This window comes from Ambystoma mexicanum, chromosome 14 (assembly GCF_040938575.1).
Source record: "Ambystoma mexicanum isolate Mex_15411 chromosome 14, UKY_AmexF1_1, whole genome shotgun sequence".
In the NCBI taxonomy this organism is placed as follows: Eukaryota; Metazoa; Chordata; class Amphibia; order Caudata; family Ambystomatidae; genus Ambystoma; species Ambystoma mexicanum.
In genome coordinates, this window is record NC_090940.1 from 225200267 (window position 1) to 225221702 (window position 21436).

Consider the following 21436-nt stretch of genomic DNA (forward strand, 5'->3'; position numbering starts at 1 on the left):
CAAAAGTAGGTCACTCATTTCTTTTAAACATTTAGATTTTTAGTGTCTTTCAGTCCAAATTTACTTAAACTGCTGAAATCCACAGCTCAGCCAGTCTTGTTATAAACCTTCAAGTCGCTTCAGAATATAACTTTACATTGGATCCACCTCTCAGTAAGTCTTTCTTTGGCCTGCTTTGGGTTCATTTATTCAGTTTTGCACAAAAAGAGAAAAAAGTCTGGTGTTGTTTTAAAACGCCGGCTTTCTGATAGTGGTGAGTACTGGTAATGCACCCATTTTTGGGATTTAAGAAAATGAATTCCCCACAATTCTAGGTTGCTTTTGGCAATCAGCATTACCATTCCCAATGGTTTCAGGCTACTGTGTGGGTAGTCCAATGGTGGTTTTAGGCAGTGCCCTTCTGTGCCCATAACATCGGCAAAATGAGTGGCAGCCTATTCTTCATGCATTTCCCTGTGCATTTTCTGGGAAGCTCTGGCCATCATGATGTTTTCCATGTCAGTACTGCACAGTTTTGAGGTAGGGCTTGGATGCGTGGATAAAAACATCCCACAAGGTAGATGGCCACAGGTAGCACACTTGACGAGTTTGCTCGAAGCGGTCACAGAAGTTCACAGATGGCACGACGACGAGCTGATTCACATCGATCTCAGTGGTACTCAGGTAGCACGTTCAAGAGTTGATTTGCAAAGAACAAAGTTGTTCTCATGAGACATATCCAGTGGTTTATAAAGTATTAGAAACAGGGGTGTGTTTGTGAATGAATGACGTGTATATGTCGTGGTATTATGTGGATTGCAGGGGGGCGGCCAGCGTCGGGGGAGGCCTGCCTGGAGACATGGGGTCTGAGGAGGCCATGTGAGCGATGGCCCCTGGGCGTGGGATACCTTTTGAAGTGTACATGCTGTTTGGCACCTTGGCCGTTTGCACCCCTGACAGCCCCCTATGGCAGCGCGCATCCACTGGCGCGAACCGCCTTTGATAGAGGGGGGGTGGGGATGGATGGGCCTGGGGCGTGCAGATAAGGCACAGGAAGACTGCTGAATGGAGACACGCTTATGTGGATTGCAGGGGGGCGGCCAGCGTCAGGGGAGGCCTGCCTGGAGACACGGGGTCTGAGGAGGCCATGTGAGCGATGACCCCTGGGCGTGGGATACCTTTTGAAGTGTACATGCTGTTTGGCACCTTGGCCGTTTGCGCCCCTGACAGCCCCCTATGGCAGCGCGCATCCACTGGCGCGAACCGCCTTTGATAGAGGGGGGGTGGGTGGGATGGATGGGCCTGGGGCGTGCAGATAAGGCACAGGAAAACTGCTGAATGGCGACACACTTATGTGGATTGCAGGGGGCGGCCAGCGTGAGGGGGCAGCCTGGCCGGAGACACGGGGTCTGAAGGTGGACATGGGAACAATCACCCATGAACGATAGACAGCTTTGAAGTGTACATGGTGTTTGGCACCTTTGCCGTTATCGCCCCTGACAGCACACCATGGCAGCGCTCATCCCCGGGTGCGAACTGCCTTTGATAGGGACGGGGGTGGATGGGCCGGTGGGCGTGCAGGCAAGGCACAGGAAGACTCTTGAATGGAGACACACTTGATTAATTTAAAAAATCAAAACAACTGTTGTTAAAATATATGTGGTGTTTTATTCCGTTTCTTATTTTGATGGCACAAAAATACAAAACTTTACACATTGTACAGGTCAGGTTGCAGCACAGCGAGGGAAAATCCCCTGTACTGACCGCTGTCACCTGGGAAAGTTTGTCTTATGGCAGCACAGGCAGGTATTACTCTTCGAACGCGGTGTCTACGCCTCCCGTGAAGCCACCATGTAAAGGAACGATAGGCCACCAGCCTGTACCACCTGTGAAAAAGAATGATACAAACTGTTTTTAAATGACCAAGATAAGTTTATTAAACCTTTGTTGTCAATGACAATTCTTTTAACTAATGGCATTCTGCTCGGACAAATGCTATCTAGACACTGCACACTACTGAATGACTTTCATGCGTTACAATGAAATGTAGATGTAATTTTGAATATAGGAGACGACCATGAAATAGTAGCGGCATCACAACCAGAGTATACTTACTCATTACTCGGATTACGAGGACGAACAGTTGCGCGAAGTTCGTGCATAAGCACCATCATTATCTTCAACACGGACCGTGTAAGGCAGGCTGCCCTGAAGTCTGGCAGCTCGGTGATGCATTGCGGCCGTTGCTCGCCTTCCAGAATGTAGGCCACGCATCCTGAGTTCTCACAGCAGCAGCAGATCTCGTCCTCGGTTGGCATTAGCTTGCACCGATTGCATGTGCACCAGGTGGAAACCACGTCCATGCGACTAGGTCCAGTGTCTTCATCCGTTGATTCGTCCTGCTAACTGCCGTCCGGAGCCCCATCGTTTTCGCATGTTTCCCTTTCCAGTAGTTCCACCTCGGTATACTCGGGCTCGTACATGTAGGGCATTATTGTAGCCATTGTGTGGTACACAAACTAAAATAATTTAAAGCAATTGTACAGGTGTTCACACGGGCTACAAGCGGCAAAGGTAGCTGACCAGAGCACAGAAACGAGTCACAGAATACTCAAAGTAACACAGAGAGAGGAATGGAATCGAAAATCTGCTGCTGTGTGTTGTCAAACTGTCTGTTTATACTTATTGAGTAAAGAGGCGTCCTGCCATATCCATGGCGACGCGTCATTAGCTGAAGCGCAGCGAATGTTGACACAAGACGTGCTTTGGCGTTGTGAAATGGGCGGTACACGTCTGCTGATGACAGGCTCAGGGGCGGGGGATATGATTTAGTTCCGCAAAAGCAGGTCACCCAGGGCGATGGGGCAAGTGATAGGATTATCACAAAATGGTTGCGTTTAATGGACGAAAACTCGGGTAAGGTCCATAGGAAATGTTTCTAAAATCGAGCGACTTAGGCATAAAAACACATGGCCGCCCCGTAGGGCCAATAAAAATTTCTGACCAAACCATTCCTTTTAAGGGTAGAAAGTTATCAACATAAGGGACAACTTATCAACTTATCTCCTCAAAGTCCCACATATTTTAGGCCAGACTTGCATATTTTCAAAGGGTATTCCCACAATTGATTGCTAAGATTCGGATGGGTGGATGCATGGGAGTGGCTAATTGGCACGAGGGAGGGCATACTTTTTTCTCCCCGGTTCACAGGTTTTCTAGGATAGACCTTGAATTGTTGGAAGAGGCTAATGGCACTTAATTATGGGATTGAAAGTGGTGCTGATCGCATGTTGCATCTGAAATGGTTGAGCGAGAACAAAGGGGAAGTGCGTTGGCAGTGCAAAAACCTGTTGGTTAGGGACCCTATCTTTAAAGTTTTAATGGAGGAGGAAATTGAGTTACTTTGACTTGAATGAATGGCAAGGGAAGTGCGTAGGAACAGTACAGGATGCAGCAAAAGTGGTGTTAAGGTGCTTGCTAATCAGTCATAAACACTAGCATTGCAGCATTGCTCTGCGAAACCTTCCACGCCATCATTTGATGAGCCCGTCTTACCCCATTGCAGGCGGGTACCAGCCATATGCTAATTTATCTCGGTCCTCCCACCAATCGAAGCAATCCAGCTCTAACTGTTAGACACATGCCCTGGGCACAGAAACACAAGCAGACATGGTTCAGCCTTGATGAGTCTCATCAGTGAGGTATAGTTTGGTTCCCTATGGCGTAGCAAGGAGGGGACCCACCTCTGGGCATGCACTATCCCCCTTGGAAGGGCAAACTATAATTTAAAAAAAAACATAATACGTGGAAGGTTATGAATCCCTCATAAGAACTGGTATTGCTCTGAGCAACCTTCCACACCATTGTTTATTCCGCCTCCACCTTTGAGAAGGGGACCATCCCAGAGCAATGCCTGTTATGATTGATTCAAAACCTCCCAGCTATTCCCCTCGTGTTTGCTTAATTCACCTAGCGTGGGACGGTTATGCCCAGACTCTGGTCCCAAGCTATACCTCACTGATGATGCCCAGTGAGCCGCACACATGTCTAGGCTTGCATGTCATCCTGTGCACAACCAATGTGACCTAGTAGTTAGTGACCTCTGATAGCTACAGAAAGAGCTTTGATAACGAAAGTATTGAATATTCATGATAAAGAAGCAAGGCTTCGGTTTGTCTTGAGTAAAGGCTCAATTTCCTGCAGGAATGTAACATGGTCTGTCCTCTCAGACTACACATGACATTCAGAAACCAAGGAACTTGTACCAGGAAGTGAAGAAGCATAATGTGAAATGTATGTAGTGGGCGAAGATGAAGAATCTGTGCAAAGGTGGGGCACATTCTTTGAAACGCCTGCCGAAAAGAAAACTTGGATGGACTCACAGAACCCGGAACATACACAGGATGTTGAAGCAAATGCAAAAAAGAGTATGGTACCAATACACTGCATCAGAATAATGTTCAACCAGCAGCACGAAGATCAGAGTTGTAGTCCTACCTTAAAGGACTGAGTAGCGGAACTAAAATCTCAGATGGACTCTGATGCAGAATCATCTGCAATGGATGTTGCTGCGGTACCAGTAAATGACAACTTGGAACTGGAGGTCCTAGCTACACCTCTACACATCTAGTAATTGAAAATCATTTGAGATGAAAACATGAATTGAAGGGCTTCCTCTTTTCTAGATGTCAAGTACCATTTGCAGAGTGGTTTCAGATGCTTTAACATTTATGTATGTAAATGAATAGTGATCAGTGTATAAACCTATTTTGTACTGATGCTAATGATCCTTCCCATCTACAAGACATTTTGGTTTGAATGGATTGTGTCCTCCAACGTATTACACATCTTTGACATGTAAAGTCAACAGCTGTGCTGCTTTGGAAAATTTTCGGCCGAGGGTGTCCTGCGTCGATGGGGTCGGGTCGATGTCCCTCGAAGGCCTCTGTTGAGGGTGACGTCATTGGATGTTATAAGTAGCCTGCATGGCGCCCGTAGCCTTAATTCAGTTTTTTCCGCAAACATGTTTGCTTCGAGAACTCTGCGCGCCTCGTGTTATCTACTTTGATAATGTCTTCTTCTTCTACCCAATGACCCCGCGGTCTGGCGGTCTGGCTTCAAAAAATGCTGCGGCTGTCCAAGATGTCCATCACGGACCCGCACTGTATCTGCTTGTGGTGTCTGGGCGAGAGCCATGACATGGACGACTGCTCGAAGTGCCATTTGTTGACTGCCAAGGCCTTGCAGGATTGTAACAGGAAATTGCAGGTAGGTCGGGTTTCCAAACCCCATACATCCAAAAAGACTACTGGTCTTTCCACTGACGACTCGAGGGGTGACTCTCCCCGTCAGAGGGTGTCCAGGGGATCTCGGTCCCGGAGTGGTATCCCACCACTCGTCCTCCTCGTCAAGGCACTCCCGGAAGCGGCGTCACCGTTCGCCTTCCCCGTTGGATGATGGCTCTGCGTGGAAAGTGGCTTGTCCCACTAAATCCTCTACTACGGAAGAATGGGAGGCATTCAGGGAGAAAATGCTGGAGATTTTTCAACCTCTGGGCACTGTTCCGTCCGCGCCTTCGGTTGAAGCAGGCAGGGAATGGTCTCGGTCCGACGCTTGCGCACCCTCGAGCCAGGGCAGTCAGCGCGATAAACATAGGGAACCGACGAGGTGCCGTTCGGACAAGAATCCGGTAGATCGCCAGAGATGTGCCAAATCCAGGTTGCGGTCTTCGTCACCAATGAAACCTTCGAAGTCTGTGAAGGTATCGAGAAAGACATCAACACTGTCTGCGCTGTGTCCATCGAGTGCGGCTGTCAGGGCTTTGCCCTCGGTCCGGCCCTCAGAGGCTTCGGCGCCTTTGTCGACGCCAAAGGCATCGACGCCATCGGGGCCTATGGGCCACAATTTGCCATTGGAGGCACCTGTGGCTGTGGCTCCTCCGAGAAAGGCTCTTTCTAAGACTGAGGCTTAGTCTTGACTCCAGGTCTGCTCCTGTCCCTAGGAAGGAGTTCTTTCATTCTCTACAGAACATATATGAGGATGAGGAGAGGGTCTGATGTGGAGTTGGAGCCTTTTGACATTTCTGGTGAAACACCTGAAGTTCCTGACATTGTCTTTTCTGAGGACAGTCAGCTGGAGGATCTGCGTCAGTCTTTGCATCTTCCCAGTGGCCTTGACACATCTCCTGAAGTGGAGTTTAGTAGGCCGGAGCCTGGGGCTCAAGCTTAATCATCCTATAGGAGATTGATGTCGAGAGTTAGAGAGTACCTAGGGTGGTCCGGCCCTCAAGTTGAATACATCCAGGATGGCCTGACGGACATTTTAGATCAGGGTCCGTCCACTGACCCAGTATTGGCTTTTACATGGCATTACAGAAAAGGGTGGCTGCTACTTGGAACACCCCAGAGTCACTTCCGGCGGTCAACAAGTTGTTGCCTAAGAAATATCGCCCATCCAGTAGCGACCCCAGCTACCTATTCACACACCCCACTCCTGAGGGTTTGGTGGTTTCGGCAGCCACGGCCACCTCGAGGCAGGCGGCGACTCTACCATCCCTCCTGATAGGGACGACAAGCGCTTCGATGGATGGGCACTCAAGGTATTTTCATCTGGGCGTATGGCACTGAAATCGTCCAACTCCACCTGTGCCTTAGCAAAAATTTTGCACACTCTGTGGAATTGTCTCTCTGGCAGCTGAGCATATTCCGAAGGGGAAGAAAGGGATGGGTTTCTTGCTATTGTGCAGGATGGCAAGGATGCCATGTGTGAATCCCTTCAGTCTGGGTTGGACACTGCTGATAGTGTCAGCCGGTCCATGGCTCCGAGCACGTGATGCGCAGGTTTGCATGGTTGCAGAAGTCAGCGTTTGCACCGGATGTGCAGGCCCGTCTTCTCAATATGCCCTTTGAAGGTTCTCATTTGTTTGGCAGCAAGGCTGACGAGAGCCTTGAGAGGTTGCAGACCTCCAACGCAGCTGCTAAATCTTTAGGCGCAGTTGTGCGCCAACCTCTGCCTTTTTTTCCTAAGGGACAGCAGTGGAGGGGTGGTTCTTTTCGTTACTACTCCTCTCTTGGTATAGCGAGAGGAGCAGCCAGTCAAAGGGGCCAACGTAAGTGGACGGGGAAAATGTGCCAAAGCAGCTCAAGCAGAGGCCTCTTTGCCTTCAGGCGCTGCTGCAGCCGCTCCAAAACGGCTATTAGGCCAGGTCTCATTGTTCGCCGGTTGGAGGCAGACTGCCTCAGCATCTTGAAGAGTGGCGACCCATTACTTCAGATGCGGGGGTTCTGGAAACAATAGCCCACAGCTACTGCCTACCCTTCCTGAGTCAGCCTCAAGACAATCCAGCGGGGAAGCTCTTTGAAGATTCCGGGTCTGCTCCTTGTGCAGGAAATCTTGACCCTGCTGGAGAAAGGCGCTATAGAACTAGTGCCTGTGGCGGAGAGGAACAAGGGCTGGTATTCCCAAGAAAGATGGAGGACTGAGACCCATTTTGGACTTGAAGAAGTTGAAGAGGTTCCTCAGGAAGGACAAGTTCAAGATGATCACTCTTTTTCAGGTCCTGCAGGCCCTTCGACTTCAGGATTGGTTGGTGTCATTGGTCCTACAGTATGCTTATTATCATGTGCCGATCCATCCAAAGCACAGAAAATACCTGAGGTTTGCGTTTGACCACTTGCACTTTCAGTTTCGGGTCCTGCCATTCGGGTTGACCTACCTGAGTGTCTTCACCAAGCTCATGGTGGTGGTGACAGCGTATCTCAGGAGAGGTGGGGGTTCACGTCTACCCCTACCTGAACGATTGGCCGATCAGGGCACATTCTCCTGAGCAAGCTTTGGCTCTTCTAGAAGTCACCTGCCACTCCCTTCACGAACTGGGCTTCTCCCTCAATTTCAAGAAGTCCCACATGACACCTTCCCAGCGGATCCAATACATTGGAGCGGTGTTGTACACGTCCCTGGGGTTGTCTGCTTCCCAAGGTGAGGGCTCATCACATTGTACAGATGATCAACAAGAAGTTTCAACATGCCCAGAGTCTCCCGGCTTTTGAATTCTTAAGGTTGCTCTGCATCATGGCATCGTGCATTATTCTGGTGCCCGAGGCCAGACTAAGGATGTGATTCCTTTGCACTGTTGTCCTTTGAGACTGTTGACCTTCAAGACGGTTTTCTTAATTGCAGTTACATCTGCTCGCAGAGTGAGCGAGTTGCAGGGTCTTTTGTCTAAGCCACCCTTTGTTTCACAAAGCTAGGGTTATACTGAGAGTACGTCCTCCTTCCTACCTAAGGTAGTGTCTGAGTTTCATTTGAGTCGGAAGGTGGTACTTCCTATCCTCCTCATCCTAGTAAAGAAGAGGAGAGACTCCACAGGCTGGACCCTAGGAGAGCTTTGAGCTTTTATATTTCTAGGATTTCCAGGGTCAGAGTGGATGACCAGCTTTTTGTGGGGTATACTGGACACCGATTGGGCCAGGCTGTTACCAAACAGACTTTGTCCAGGTGGATTATCCTCACTATTGCTGAATGTTACAGATTGGCGGGCAAGGACCCTCCTTGGGGTTTGCGAGCTCACTCCACCAGGGGCATGGCTACATCCACAGCCCTGCAACGGGGAGTTCCTGTTGAGAACATTTGTGATGCTGCAACGTGGTCTTCCATCCACAACTTTGTCAAGCATTACTCCCTGGATACTTTCCATAGTCAAGTGCTTTATTCTGCCATCTGATTGGAGGAGGGAGAAGAATTTAGATATACCCAATCACTGATACTGCTTTGGGAGTCTGTCAAAGATTTGGAATACGTTGGAGGACACAATCCATTCGAAGAACAAGTTACTTACCAACTGGTAACGTTCTTTCGACTGGATGTTCCTCCAACGTATTCTCATCACCCTCCCAGCCTGCCCCTCTGAAGAATTTCCTATGCTATCGCAGCTTGCATTCCCACATGGCTATGTGCAGTCAAGGAAGCATTGTGTGCGGGTATGTCCCACGTTGTGGAGGGAAAAAAAGATGAACTGAGGCTATGGGCGCCGTGCGTGCTACTTATAAAATCCGATGACGTCACCCTCGACGGAGGCCTTCGAGGGACATCGACCCGACAACATCAACACAGGACGCCCACTGGCGAAAAAATGTCCGAAGCGGCACAGCTGTGGACATTACATGTCAAAGATGTGGAATATGTTGGAGGAACATCCTGTCGAAAGAACGTTACCAGTTGGTAAGTAACTTGTTCTTCTGTTGAAATAGGGGTGTTAGACAAGTTTTCAATGTTATATAGCATAATTGTGTTCTCTGACCGTGCTGATTGGATCTCTGCCTGCCTTGACTAATCCACCCATTTAGTCCTTGATTGCAGATGAGGAGCACATGGGCCGTGTAAGCGTATTAACATTTTTTTGAAGTTTAGAATATTTATATACTTTTTTTTTTTTCTTTTTTTTTTTAAATTGATTTGCTGTGGGATACAGGCCTGGGGGTGGTGACGTATTGTGACAAAATGCAATCTCATTGCTTTTGGACCCGACTTAGGTCCAGGAGGGAGTTGAGGGTTAAGTTGTTGATGATTTATTACTAGTTAGAATCTGAGGGATTGAGAGTTGGGTTTGGGTGCTATGAGAGTCGGGGTTGTGGGATGGGGGTGGGTAACCATATGGGTGGGGTCACCCTATTACAATGGAATGTTCTTGGTCAAAACAATTGTGAGACATTATGGTATTGGCCTACCCATGCTGACAGAATGTACCTATCGCATTCTTGCCAGAATCCCACATATTAGATAGTGAATTGACTAAGCTTCAAAAAAATAATAATGGGGAGGGAAGGTTTTTATGGTACTAGTTTCTTCACCTATTTATGTGGTATGGTGAAATAACCCAAGGTGTATCACTTGACGTGGACAAGGTATTGTTAGATGATGCAGGTCGACATGTAGTCCTATACGTCCTCCTTAATGGGCAACAGAAATGTTTGATATATACCTTGAACACTGGGGATACAATTATTTGTTTCACATTACGTTCCTGCTGTGCTCAATCTATTGGGGCAGTGATCATTTGGGCAGGGTGTTGCAATTGTACCCTTAACACATATATTGATAGATCTTGCTGGGACAGAATAACTCGTGAACAGACAGCAGGACCTGTGCCAATTTGGTCTGGTAGACTGCTGGTTTGCACAGCATCCCATAGAACGTGTTTTCTATTACTCGCCATTTCACAATGGTCACACATGTATGGCTTCCCTGTTTCTATCAAGTGATCCTGTCCAAAGGTTTTCCAAAGAGCACTATTCTGCAAGGGTAATTATTATACGATTACTCCTCCGTGTGTGGTTCATATAAATGGATTATTGTCAAATTGTCAATACAACAGTAGAGCCTGTGAGTGGAATCACTAAGAGTGAACATAGACTTTTTGTTTTCCTTAAGACAAGGGCTGATTGAATTCGACGGGTTTAATATAGGAAGTGTTTTTTAAGTAGTGATGCAAGGCAATAGAATTTCTAGGCATACAGGAGTGAGGAAATCCCTACATGAAATAGCTACCTCAGTTAACTAATACCCAAGGATTGTGTCTGCGCAAGAACTCCGAATTCTTTCTGATCCATGCTTAGGAAAAGTACTGTGGGCTTAGATGAGCTACCTATTGAATTTTACTTGATGTTTGAAGAACAGTTGCCCCTAAATTGACAGAAGTGCCAAATGGCTCATTCACACGCTCTATGATAGAAGCAAGAGTGCTGAAACCTTGTAAAGACCCTGTTAATTGCTCCTCTTGCAGACTGCTCATAATTTTGAATTTTTCATTTAGTAAACACAAAGTGCTGGCACCAAGATTACAGCCATACCTCTGTTACTTTATACATGAAGACCTGCCTGACTTTGTACCATGCAGATGTACCATACCATTCTATGGTGGGGGGCCCATTTGGTCCTGGAGTTGTGGGTCCAATGATAAAGGCATCGCCGTAAAAAGCAGTTGCGGAAGCATGAACAACGTATTCCTGCGGTTTAATTTTGGCCCAAAACATTTGTGTGTTTAATAAATAATTTCTTGTTATAAGATTTCTGAATATGGAACAAACTGATTAAATGTGATTTTTATCAGTAAAGGGAACTGTATTTTTATAGGCACCAACAATAAGAGCATGACATTGAACATCTTACATGCCAAGCCTCCATTGCACAAGTGAAAAACTTATCTTACCAACCACGGTACTCCTCAAATACCTCAGGCAATCAAATGTATTCATTTGTTTTGTAGATGTGTGGAAACGCAATGAAAATATGAATATTCTTTGCTCCAGCCAGACATCGATTGCCTTAATGACCATATAACAAAAGCAGCTGGATTAGTGCATACTACAAACGGCAGCCTTTATTGAGGAGGAACACTTATGAAGAAACTTGGTATAACTAACCCAGTTGGCAGTAATATATATTTGATATGTAATATGAGAGTCTACAGACTCTGCAGGAATGGTGTGTCCTGGGGAGGATTGAAACGTGCGTGTTCAGGCTTTCCTGATTTAGTATTTTTGGCAGTGAGCCAGTTCTTGAACCACATTTCTATGTATTTTATTCTGTTGTCTGAGTATTGACATTCGTTGTAGTAATACTTTCTGAGCATGTAGGCTCTTAATTGTTTAGGCACAGTCCCTCACTCTTTTCTTTTACGCATCTCTTCTCCCCTTGACTGTCAAAATCAACAGCTTTTATACAATTGATGAATTTTTCAAGAAGTAAATAATGATAAAAATGATTTTGACCAAATTACCACTTTTTAATAACAAACTTGCAAAAAGTATCTGTTCTCTGAACGGGTTCTGTAGACATCAATTGTTTAAAATCGATGATCCTGTAGGTCACTGTTCCGATTCGCTCTTCACTTGATGTGCTTTGCACCCTGAATAAACAGCACTGAGAATGGGCGGGTGTGGCGGACTGAAATACCCAAGAACAGATGTTGGGCGAAGCGAGAGTTGGTGTGCTGCTGCATACTGGGACCTTCTGTGCTCTCTCCCTGTCATGATGCCTACCCCCAGACATCGGATCGTGTCCATCAGCCCCAGGAGCAGGCATCCAGATACTCATTAAAACCCCAACAGCCCCGGCTGGGGGCTGTTTGGATTCAGTCCTGGCACCTTAGGCGCCAGGCTCATCATAGAAAACAGTCCTGGCGCCATAGGCACCAGGTTCATAAACTTTACTTACCTTATGCAGACCATGCTGCAAATGAGTCCAAGCCAACGTGAGGCCTGGATGGGACTATTTTATTACAGGGACTATTTTTCACATGGGTGTGGTTCTGGGGAACTTCTTACCTGGGACTACTTTGCAGGCTATTTAAAACACGCCCGAACAGCAGCCCATGCTTCGCGTTATTCTGCATCCAGCAGCGTGTGACGCTCACTGTGTCTGCAAGTCAGCATCCAGTCTTCTGCCACGCCCGCCTCGAAATCCGAAGCTCCTAGACAAAAGGAAAAGAAAGGAGAAGAGGTTAGATCACAGACATTATTTGATTCCTTACCTGATTCCAGACCCAGCACATCTCCAAGCCTGGAAAGGACATTATTTCAGCATGCGTCGCTTCGCCAGCAGCAGCGCCGCGTTATACTCACCAGTCCACCACATCTTTCGACTCGGCACTGCCTCCATCATTTTCCTCGTCGAAATCCAGCACCTGGGGGGAAAACAAAAGGAATAACAAGGTGAACCGATAAAACCGACAAAGACAATCTCTTTGCCACCATAGGCTTACCTGCTTTACCACCGGAGGTATTATTCTTTAATTTGCCGCATCTTCCTATGCTGCACCTAAAAAGGGAGAGAAAACAGCAAGTTAAACTCATGCAACTTTTACCGGACAGTGTCTGGTAATACAGACTCTTACCTGAACGCCATCAGCTGCCTCCAGGCAATATTCTTTTGGACCCAGCTGCAACCTAACGAGGGAATGGAACAAGAGTGAACATCGGACATATTGAACTCTTTGAACTTTATAGATACTGGAGTTAATATTCCTCCGGAACTCCTCCAGTACCTTCAACCCAGTGAAGTAACTGGTATCTACGCACCCCTGCATGCCATGCAGGATGGCGAGCTCATCATTTAAAAACATAAGGTGAGATTACCAAAAGGGGATATCGGAGGTGATTAGTGGGGAGAACGAGAACTGTTGGGGGGCCATCACTAAAGTCCACGGGTGGCTAAATCCCTTTCTCCACTTGCAGGAGAATACTTCTACGAGTCCAGCAGACAAGATTAGGCGGGCCAGTCCAGACTATCATCTCTTCACTACGCATCACGTTGGTGGAGACCGCAGCTGTCCGGGTCCGATCGACGTCCCTGTCGGAACCAGGTGAGCGTAACACTCCCCACCTGTCGCTCGGCCTGGCGTGGTGCAGTTCTTTATGGTGCATTGTGGTGCAAATATTTCGTGCATCCTAGGCCTTGAAGCATGGTTTTCGAGGTTGCATAGGGACCTTGAGTTTTCTTCCTCATCGCGAGACCGGTCCTTCTATGACCACATTGATGTTTCAACGATTTCAGGCAAAGGTGCTGAAATCTGGGGAAAGGGGTGGGGTGTCCAAATGTCATGTAGCCGGTAATGTCCAAACGGTCCTAACAGGTAGCTATGCAACATTTGGTGCAGATTGGTGAAAAGGTGTGGAACAACACTTCGCCAAGCCACAAACCTGCACATTTGGACTTTATAGATGTAAAGGAGAACATGGTTTATTGTACTGTGTGCTGGTGTTTGGGCTTTTTTTAATCTTGTATTTCATGTCTGTTTTTATATCTCATCCATCTTTCTTTTCTCTCATCCCAGTCAATTAATGTTTATTTTAACGCACATCACTGAAGAGAAATGTAAAAGCACATCACTGAAGAGAAATGTAAAAAGAGAAGAATGTATTGACTCATTTGGTATAAAAAGATTACAAATCAGCCCCATGCGCCCTGTCTTCTAGTGGAAGAAAAATAGTCAACTGTAAGATCTTGTCTCAAGACCTATTGTAAATGGGCTCGTTCGGATTAATCCCCAGTAACACAGTAGTTTTCCTGACTGCCAGAACGTTCCTCTAAAGTATTCCCATCCTGCCCATCTTGTATTCAGAGGGAGACACAAGGTGGCTGTAGGGTGGCTGTGAAATCCCGTGGGGAAACATGACATGGTATAGCAATCCCAACAAAGCTAAGTTTTTATTGTTAAAGCTGTATTTTATGCCTTTGGTCTTCAAGTTGATTCTTTTGTTTGCATGGCCGCTTCTTCATTCGATTGATTTTTTTTCTGGTTTTACTGTATTTCAGAGCTCCAAGCCTCGATTGGACTGTTTGGTTGAAGTCTATAAAAGCTGCCAAGAGATCTTGGGACAAGGGCAAACTCAATAACTGTCCAACATAAAGTGTTCACGGCAGCAAATGTACCGGTATCGCCAATTAAGCACCTGTAATCTGGCCTAACACATGCAATGCCAAACAAGATACACCTTAGAAAAGCTTGAGGATTTCTCTAACTTTCCATGGATGCCAGAAGATTGATTCATCCACTGGATGCCACCTTTTGTACATTTTATTCCACAGTAAGATAACCTCTAGAAATGACAAGTAGGCCTGTGATAGCATATGTGAAGTTGTATTTTACACTGCTAATTCCAAAAATGTTTCTAGTTATTGGATTGGGAATCGACAAACCAGGATGGTTCTGTACCCTTTGAAGGAGCGGTAATAGGATGATGTGAGCATCAACATTGCCAGCAAAGGGCATGGCAGTCGTTTGTTCTCTGTATATGTTGTACTACCTGGCCATTTGTAAGGGGGACCACCTTAGGCCTGGCCACATAGCACTACCCTGAAGTGCATTGCTGCCCCAAATAAGCTACCAGTGGACTGGCATGTTATGAAATATAACAATGCATTACTTAATCCTAGTGTTGTTCAGTAAGATTAGTGCTATCTCTGAGGCAGATTGTATATGAGGAAAGGGGTTACAGTAGGAGTGGATTCACCAGTGAGACTTTGCGGTCCAGGCCTGTGACACCATTTACCTTTGCATTTCCTTGCTTGTGGGAGCTCATCGCAGAGACTCGATGCAGCTGCATTGGGAGGAAAGGAAAGCTGGTGAATTCGGGGTCAGGGGCGAGAAAGCAATGCCAAGTGCATGTGGCAGGTGACATGCTGTAAGCTTGCACCTTGCCCTATTGGCACGTGTGTGGGTACATAGTGTGAATCTTTTGAAATATGATACATTGCAGTGTAGCCTAAAGCAGTGTACTTGTTTATGGCATACTTCTTTTGTATTGTTACGCCAAGATTGTGGTTTGGTAAGAAGCACATTGGGGTTGTCTTGACCAATTGCACTGGTTCTAGCCTCTTAATGGCACTCCTAAACCACCATTAATGTGCATATTAGGAACACTACAAGAAAAGCAGATACACAGTGTATTTGCAAGTATTGCTTAGAAATGAAATTGATATTTTTAGGTAATGCCTTCTCCAGCTTGTTGCAGAAGAACTACACAAGTTGTGCAGTGTCTTTTATATGCTTCCTATGCCCACACTCGAAGACTGACGTTAGGGGCAAGCACGGAAAATGCACTGAGCTGCACAATCCTGTTTGTTCCATGCACTGCATTTGAAGCACATAACACCGACCTCATTTTTTCACTCAACGTTCTACTGCAGTTAACTCAAAAGGTACCACAGTGCAAGCTTCAGAACTGGTACTACAGTTACTCATCTTAGCAGAGAGGCCAGTGTTTTATGAAAGAACCTGCACATGCTGCTCTTGATCTAACTGATAGGTTCTGGGGCCATATGTTGATGTACAATTTCCACTTAGTGCAGGATCTTTTACATCGCAAAACATAATGAAATGTTTAATATGTTGATTTTTATTTTTAATAGATGTTTACCGTTTTAGTTATTCCTTGCTATAAAGAGGTAACCTACAGAGAGTGAATGGATCTTTTTTTTTAATGTGTTAAGCAGCGCAACATTTGATAGAAACATTCTGCACTTTGACATGTTTTAAGTGTTTTGCCTCCCAAGTCACTACAACGAATGAAATATTCATAACTTATTTTTTTTAAACTCAGACTTTCATAAATTAAATAATCGGTAAACATGAACTCTTACTCCCCTGTTTGTCACCATAGAAAACATCTTCCCGGCCATGGAATCCCTTTTATATGGTCACTGGTTTGGGGTCTTAGCCGAAGGAATAGGGAACAAGTTTTCAATTAATTCACTGGTATATTCAAAAAACACATTGGGGGATAAGGTAGTGGAAGCTTGGTGTGCGGGGGGCAACAAGGGTGGGCCGAAGAGAGTAAACACAGGAACGAAGAGGCAAAGCTTTCCTGTGAACAAAGAGGTGATCTGAAAACGAAGTATAAATAAAACTAGCATATAATCTAAAACTAATGAAAAATGGCAACATTTATAAGCCAAGTGTGGCATCAGTCGAAGGAATAGGAATGCATTTACTGTGAGGTATGTTGACCTGCCACTGCAAATGTATGGATTATCTTGAAATCGTAATGATCCCAAGTGCAGTGATCGCTTAATTGTCGTGGAGGCATATGAGATTTTTTTTCCCCATTCATTTAAGGAATTGTCTTTCTGAAGCTGGGACCTCAGCAGGCACCTGTATTTTCAGTGCAGCCATCTTTCTGGCTCACTTGGTACCTGTTGCTGCCACTCTGGGAAGTGAATTTGACCCTTCACTGCTTGACTGTGTGGTGATCAGTGGCACCCAGCACCTTGGCCAACAAGGAGATGGCTGGTTGGCACCATAGATGCTGTTCCTGAGCACAGGAAGAGGATGCCTGCAGACTTGCTGTGGCCATACGTGGTATTAACGCTTGAGGCAGGTGAATATGCCTCTGATCAGGTACTCCTGGGGGAACCTAAGCGATCTGCTGTCCTATTTCAAATGGTTGTCCACTGACAGACTGGATTATGATCCTCAATGGCAACTTGGCCTCCTACTGATGCAGCATGAGGAGGGTTGTAAGCAACGCGAACGACCAAGACACACCACAAAAAAAATTTAAAAATTCTGGATGGGCTTTGCCCTGATGCCACATGCTAGAGAGTGCTGATACACTGGTGTGAACAAAGGCTGGATTCTAAGAAGGCAGTTTATTGCATGTACCTAATGCATTAGTATTGGCTGGTCGAAACACTGATGGGTATGACCTGGCAGGATTTTTTTTGGTATGAGGTGTAACTGAATTGTGTGGGGGAACTTCAGTAATTCTGAGGATATCACACCTCGACTGGGCTTGGTGATGAGATTTGCTGATAGTGTTGGCTGTTGAATGTGGCTTGATCTTAAATGTTGAGAGTGCTGGTATGCTGATTATACAGTGCACCAGAGAGAGGGGAGGTTTGGCTGAAGAGTTCCCTAGCAGTGTGGGATGACCCAAAGAGAAAACTCTGGGGTAACAATCCGAAATGGATGCACTCATTTATTCCACAAATTCAAACTAGTTGTAACTATGTTGGTATGTACCATTGGTTGAAAAAGTAGATTCTGACTGAGGCGTGTTACACAATGCATACACTGGTTATCCTGAAGGCAGTCTGACTCTAGACAATCCTTGTAAATGAAAATTGGCTACATTCTTGAATCATGTTATTGAGACACAACCTGTAGTGAAAGGGGCCCCTAAGGGGTCCCTCGCGTTATGGAAACAAGGCAAGTCACCACACACGATAGATACGCCAGACACGAGGTTGTATTCCCAAAGCTAGGGTTTATTGCAAAGCAAATAGTCTCAGTTGGCCAACTCGGTCTCATGCCCCGCGACGAGTATCTCTAGACCTCGAGGGACGCAAGAGAGTGAATTACGTACATCATTTACATATATACAAAATGCATATCATCCAATCAGCTGTGACATGTTTAACACCCCCCCCTTTATTGGGTTTCTTTGAACTCGGTTTGATGATGGACAATTTCGACGAATATGACACCTTCAAATATCTATTCTAGCAACAGTATGCAACCTTGCAAGTGTGGAGACATCTTTTCGTTGTTGAACAGAACACAATGCTTTTGTTCTTGTAAGTGAGCTACATACGGGGGAAGAGTCACATTGCAGACCTTGCTATCTATTAGGTGCTATTCGTGTCCTGGGAGCTGACACGCTCTACAGGGCTCGGAAAAGGGGGGCCGTAAGAAGAGCATAATTCAAGCCTTTAGCTGCTTTATTCTAACATATTCTACCATATAACGAGACTAGCTGGGGGGGCGTGGCTTGGCGCCGATGGCGAGCAGTAGCTGATCTGCCGAGCTCCGGCCGAGACGCCGTTTCCTGATCCTTTTTCTCCGGCTCATGTGCGGCCCCAGCCCTTGCAGAGGAATGTGCGGTTGGGCGAAGCGGTTCTGCATCCGAATATCCATTGGGCCCGCCGGATTGGGCCCCCCATACGCTGCTGCGGCCCTAAAACGGCTCTCCCCCCTCCCGCTCTGATCGGATCCAAGATGGCGCCTCGCATCGCACAGCGGAGCCTACGAGGGGTATCCCTCCCCTGACGGACTTCCAGGCCTGGTGGGGAGAAGCGGAAGCACGAGAAAGGAAAACGACCCCCCCGGCCGCCGCCCGTCTGACGGAGGACTGGCCTGGCTCGGGTCACTCTACCGATCCAGCCCCACAGGATAAGGTGCGCGAGATCCTGCTTCGCTCGCGGGGGGGGCCTCCCTCCTACCCTTACTCTTCTGAAACTCGCCTCTGTGGGCCGCACAACCAGACACGGGGGCAAACATAGCTCACGGCCTGAAATTCGGCTGGGAGGTGTGGGCCTCACTAGCAACCCCGCAAGTGAACTATCCTTTGAGGCCTAGTACATCCGCAATCATCACCTCAAGATGGCCGCCAAGAATAAGACCAGAGCCGCCACCATGGACTCCTTTGTTTCCACCAAGGTGAAGACCCCCACTCTAGCCAGGGACGGCTCCTCTGAAGTCGCCCGGACGAGCGAAGGGGTGGCCGCCGATAACCACTCTCAGATACTCGATGCCATAGCCTCACTAAAAACGCATATAGACTCTAAGATCGACGAATTCAAAGTTGATATTCAACTGATCCGCCAAGACGCTCGCAACTTGGCGGAGAGGGTCACGATCGTCGAACAGTCGACGGAGGAAACATCCACGGCCACCACAGCCATGAAGTCAGAAGTTGCCCTCCTGAAGAGGAAAGTCGCCTTCCTAGAGGAAAGGGCGGAGGAGGCCGAAGGTCGGGCCAGACGGAGCAACATCAGCATCCTGGGTGTCCCGGAGGGGAACGAGGGGGCAAATACCACATCCTTCGTTGAAACCCTTCTGCTGCAAGAAATAGGGGCCGGCAAACTGACCCAAGGATTCTCAGTCGAGAGGGCCCACAGATCCCTCCAGAGGCGCCCTCCCCCTGGATCGCACCCCAGACCTATAATCGCCAAGATATTGAACTTTCAAGACAGAGAAACTATTTTACGGCGGTCCAGGGAGGGGGGCCCCATCGAAAGAGGGGACTCCAAAATCTCCATCTATCCGGACTATACGCAGAAGGTTCAGAGAGAGCGGAATTCATTTGTCCCGATAAAAGCTAGGCTCCGACAACTGAACCTAAAATACAGATTGCTATATCCGTCACGCCTCAGGGTCGTCTACAAAGAGAGAGTGGTATTCCTCGATAATCCAGAGGCAGCCAACATGTGGCTAGAAGACAATAACCTGGCGGATGGCAAGGACAACTCACGGAATGAGGCCTACCCCCCCCTGATCCCACAAGCGACCCCCGAGTAACAGTAAGAACTATCGTACATGACGCCGGAATACAGAAGGTAATCCAACTTCAGTTTTTCACTCGGAAACGGCCTCGCTCGGCTCCGCCGCCAGGTCCTCGCCCCACCCCCAGCGTAGAATTCACCCGGTCTAGGCTCCTGCCTGACCCAGCTCGCGCCCGACTCCCGGATGGGCTCCGACGGCTTGAGAGCGCCTGAGCACCGCGACAATGTTGTAGTCGCTGGGCGCACCAGTTTCAGTTTTGTTATTAGTATTAGTTTTGTTAGTTGTACAGTCTTCATGCTTCCTTCGCCAACAAAGACCGAGATGGGTCCAGGACGCAACCCCGACGACCGGAATTCAGTGACATTCCCCCCGCAGCTCACCTACGGAGGTTTAAAGCAGAGCCGGACTCCGGAGACCGAGTCCCGCATTAATTCCGAAACTCAGACCCGATGGCGGCACAGTTCACCGTGATGACATGGAATGTGAGGGGTATGGGCTCATACCTCAGACGCAATCGTATACAATCCTATCTCAAAAGGAAGAAAGTTCCGATTGCACTCCTTCAAGAGACTCACCTCACGACAGAGGCCATGTCCAAGATTGCAGACCGATGGGCGGGACTGTGAGAGGGTCCCCCTACTCTAAATACGCTAGAGGGGTGCTAATATGGATAAGCCCGGACGTGCCCTTCCAGATGGAGGGGAGTGAACAAGATAAGGAAGCGAGATACGTAGTGATTTGGGGTACAATGGAACAGACTCCAGTCTGCTTGGTCAACTCCTACTTCCCACATCACGGAATACCGGCGTACCTCGCCACATTGATTACTAAGCTGATCCGGCACCGGGACCGCACCTTCATATGGGGAGGGGACTTTAATTGTGTTGTTGACGCAAGCGCGGACAGATCGCCGCCCCCCCCACACCCGAGCAACCTTGCATCCCGTGCCCTGAGGGAAACTCTGGAGCAGCTCAATCTAGTGGACATCTGGAGGGAACACCATCCGGCCGAAAGGATTTACTCCCACTACTCAGCCCCACACGGAGTCCATACAAGAATTGACTACCTGTTTATCAACAAGGAGCTCGCCCCATGTGCTGTAGCAACAGAGTACCTGGGGCGAACAATCTCTGACCACTCCCCACTGACCATGCTATGGCAGTTGAGGGGCCCCAGACCCCCGATCCCCATGTGGAGGATGCCGACTGCAGCACTTGATGATCTCGAGTTCAGGGAAGGCCTTGCCGAAAAACTGGAGGATTATCTGGAAATCAACGTGGGGTCGGTATCCTCCTGGGGCACACTATGGGAAGCTATGAAGGTGGTGACCAGAGGCAAAATTATATCGAGAGCCGGTGGTACTCGCAGACAATTGCAGAGAACGCTCGAAGCACGAGAAGCTGAGATCTCCCGACTAGAGTCTGCTCACGACAACTCCACAGAGGCCGAGAATAAATTGAAGGAAGCCCGCGTAGAATGTCAACAAGCATGGGAAAGACTGGAGAAATTTGATTTCGCCATGCATACCACCCGATCCCACAAGGAATCGGATAAACCAGGGAGATTACTGGCCTGGCTCTGCAAGCGGGAACACCCCAAACACCTCCCTGTGGAGATACGGGACGCCGATGGGACATCCCACACGACCCAGCTGGGGATCAATGAAGCCTTTGC

At 47.6% G+C, this 21436-nt stretch overlaps 1 protein-coding gene across 1 annotated transcript in view; it reads left to right on the plus strand.

Annotated features, from left to right (window-relative positions):
• The window catches only part of PIGH (phosphatidylinositol glycan anchor biosynthesis class H), a 137780-nt gene extending 121846 nt beyond the window's left edge, over positions 1-15934 (plus strand). The window contains exon 4 of the mRNA XM_069638988.1: positions 14293-15934. Within this exon, the coding sequence (XP_069495089.1) occupies positions 14293-14373 (81 nt within the window). The 3' untranslated portion in view covers positions 14374-15934. The remainder of the gene's footprint in view (positions 1-14292) is intronic.
• The last annotated feature ends 5502 nt before the right edge of the window (positions 15935-21436 follow it).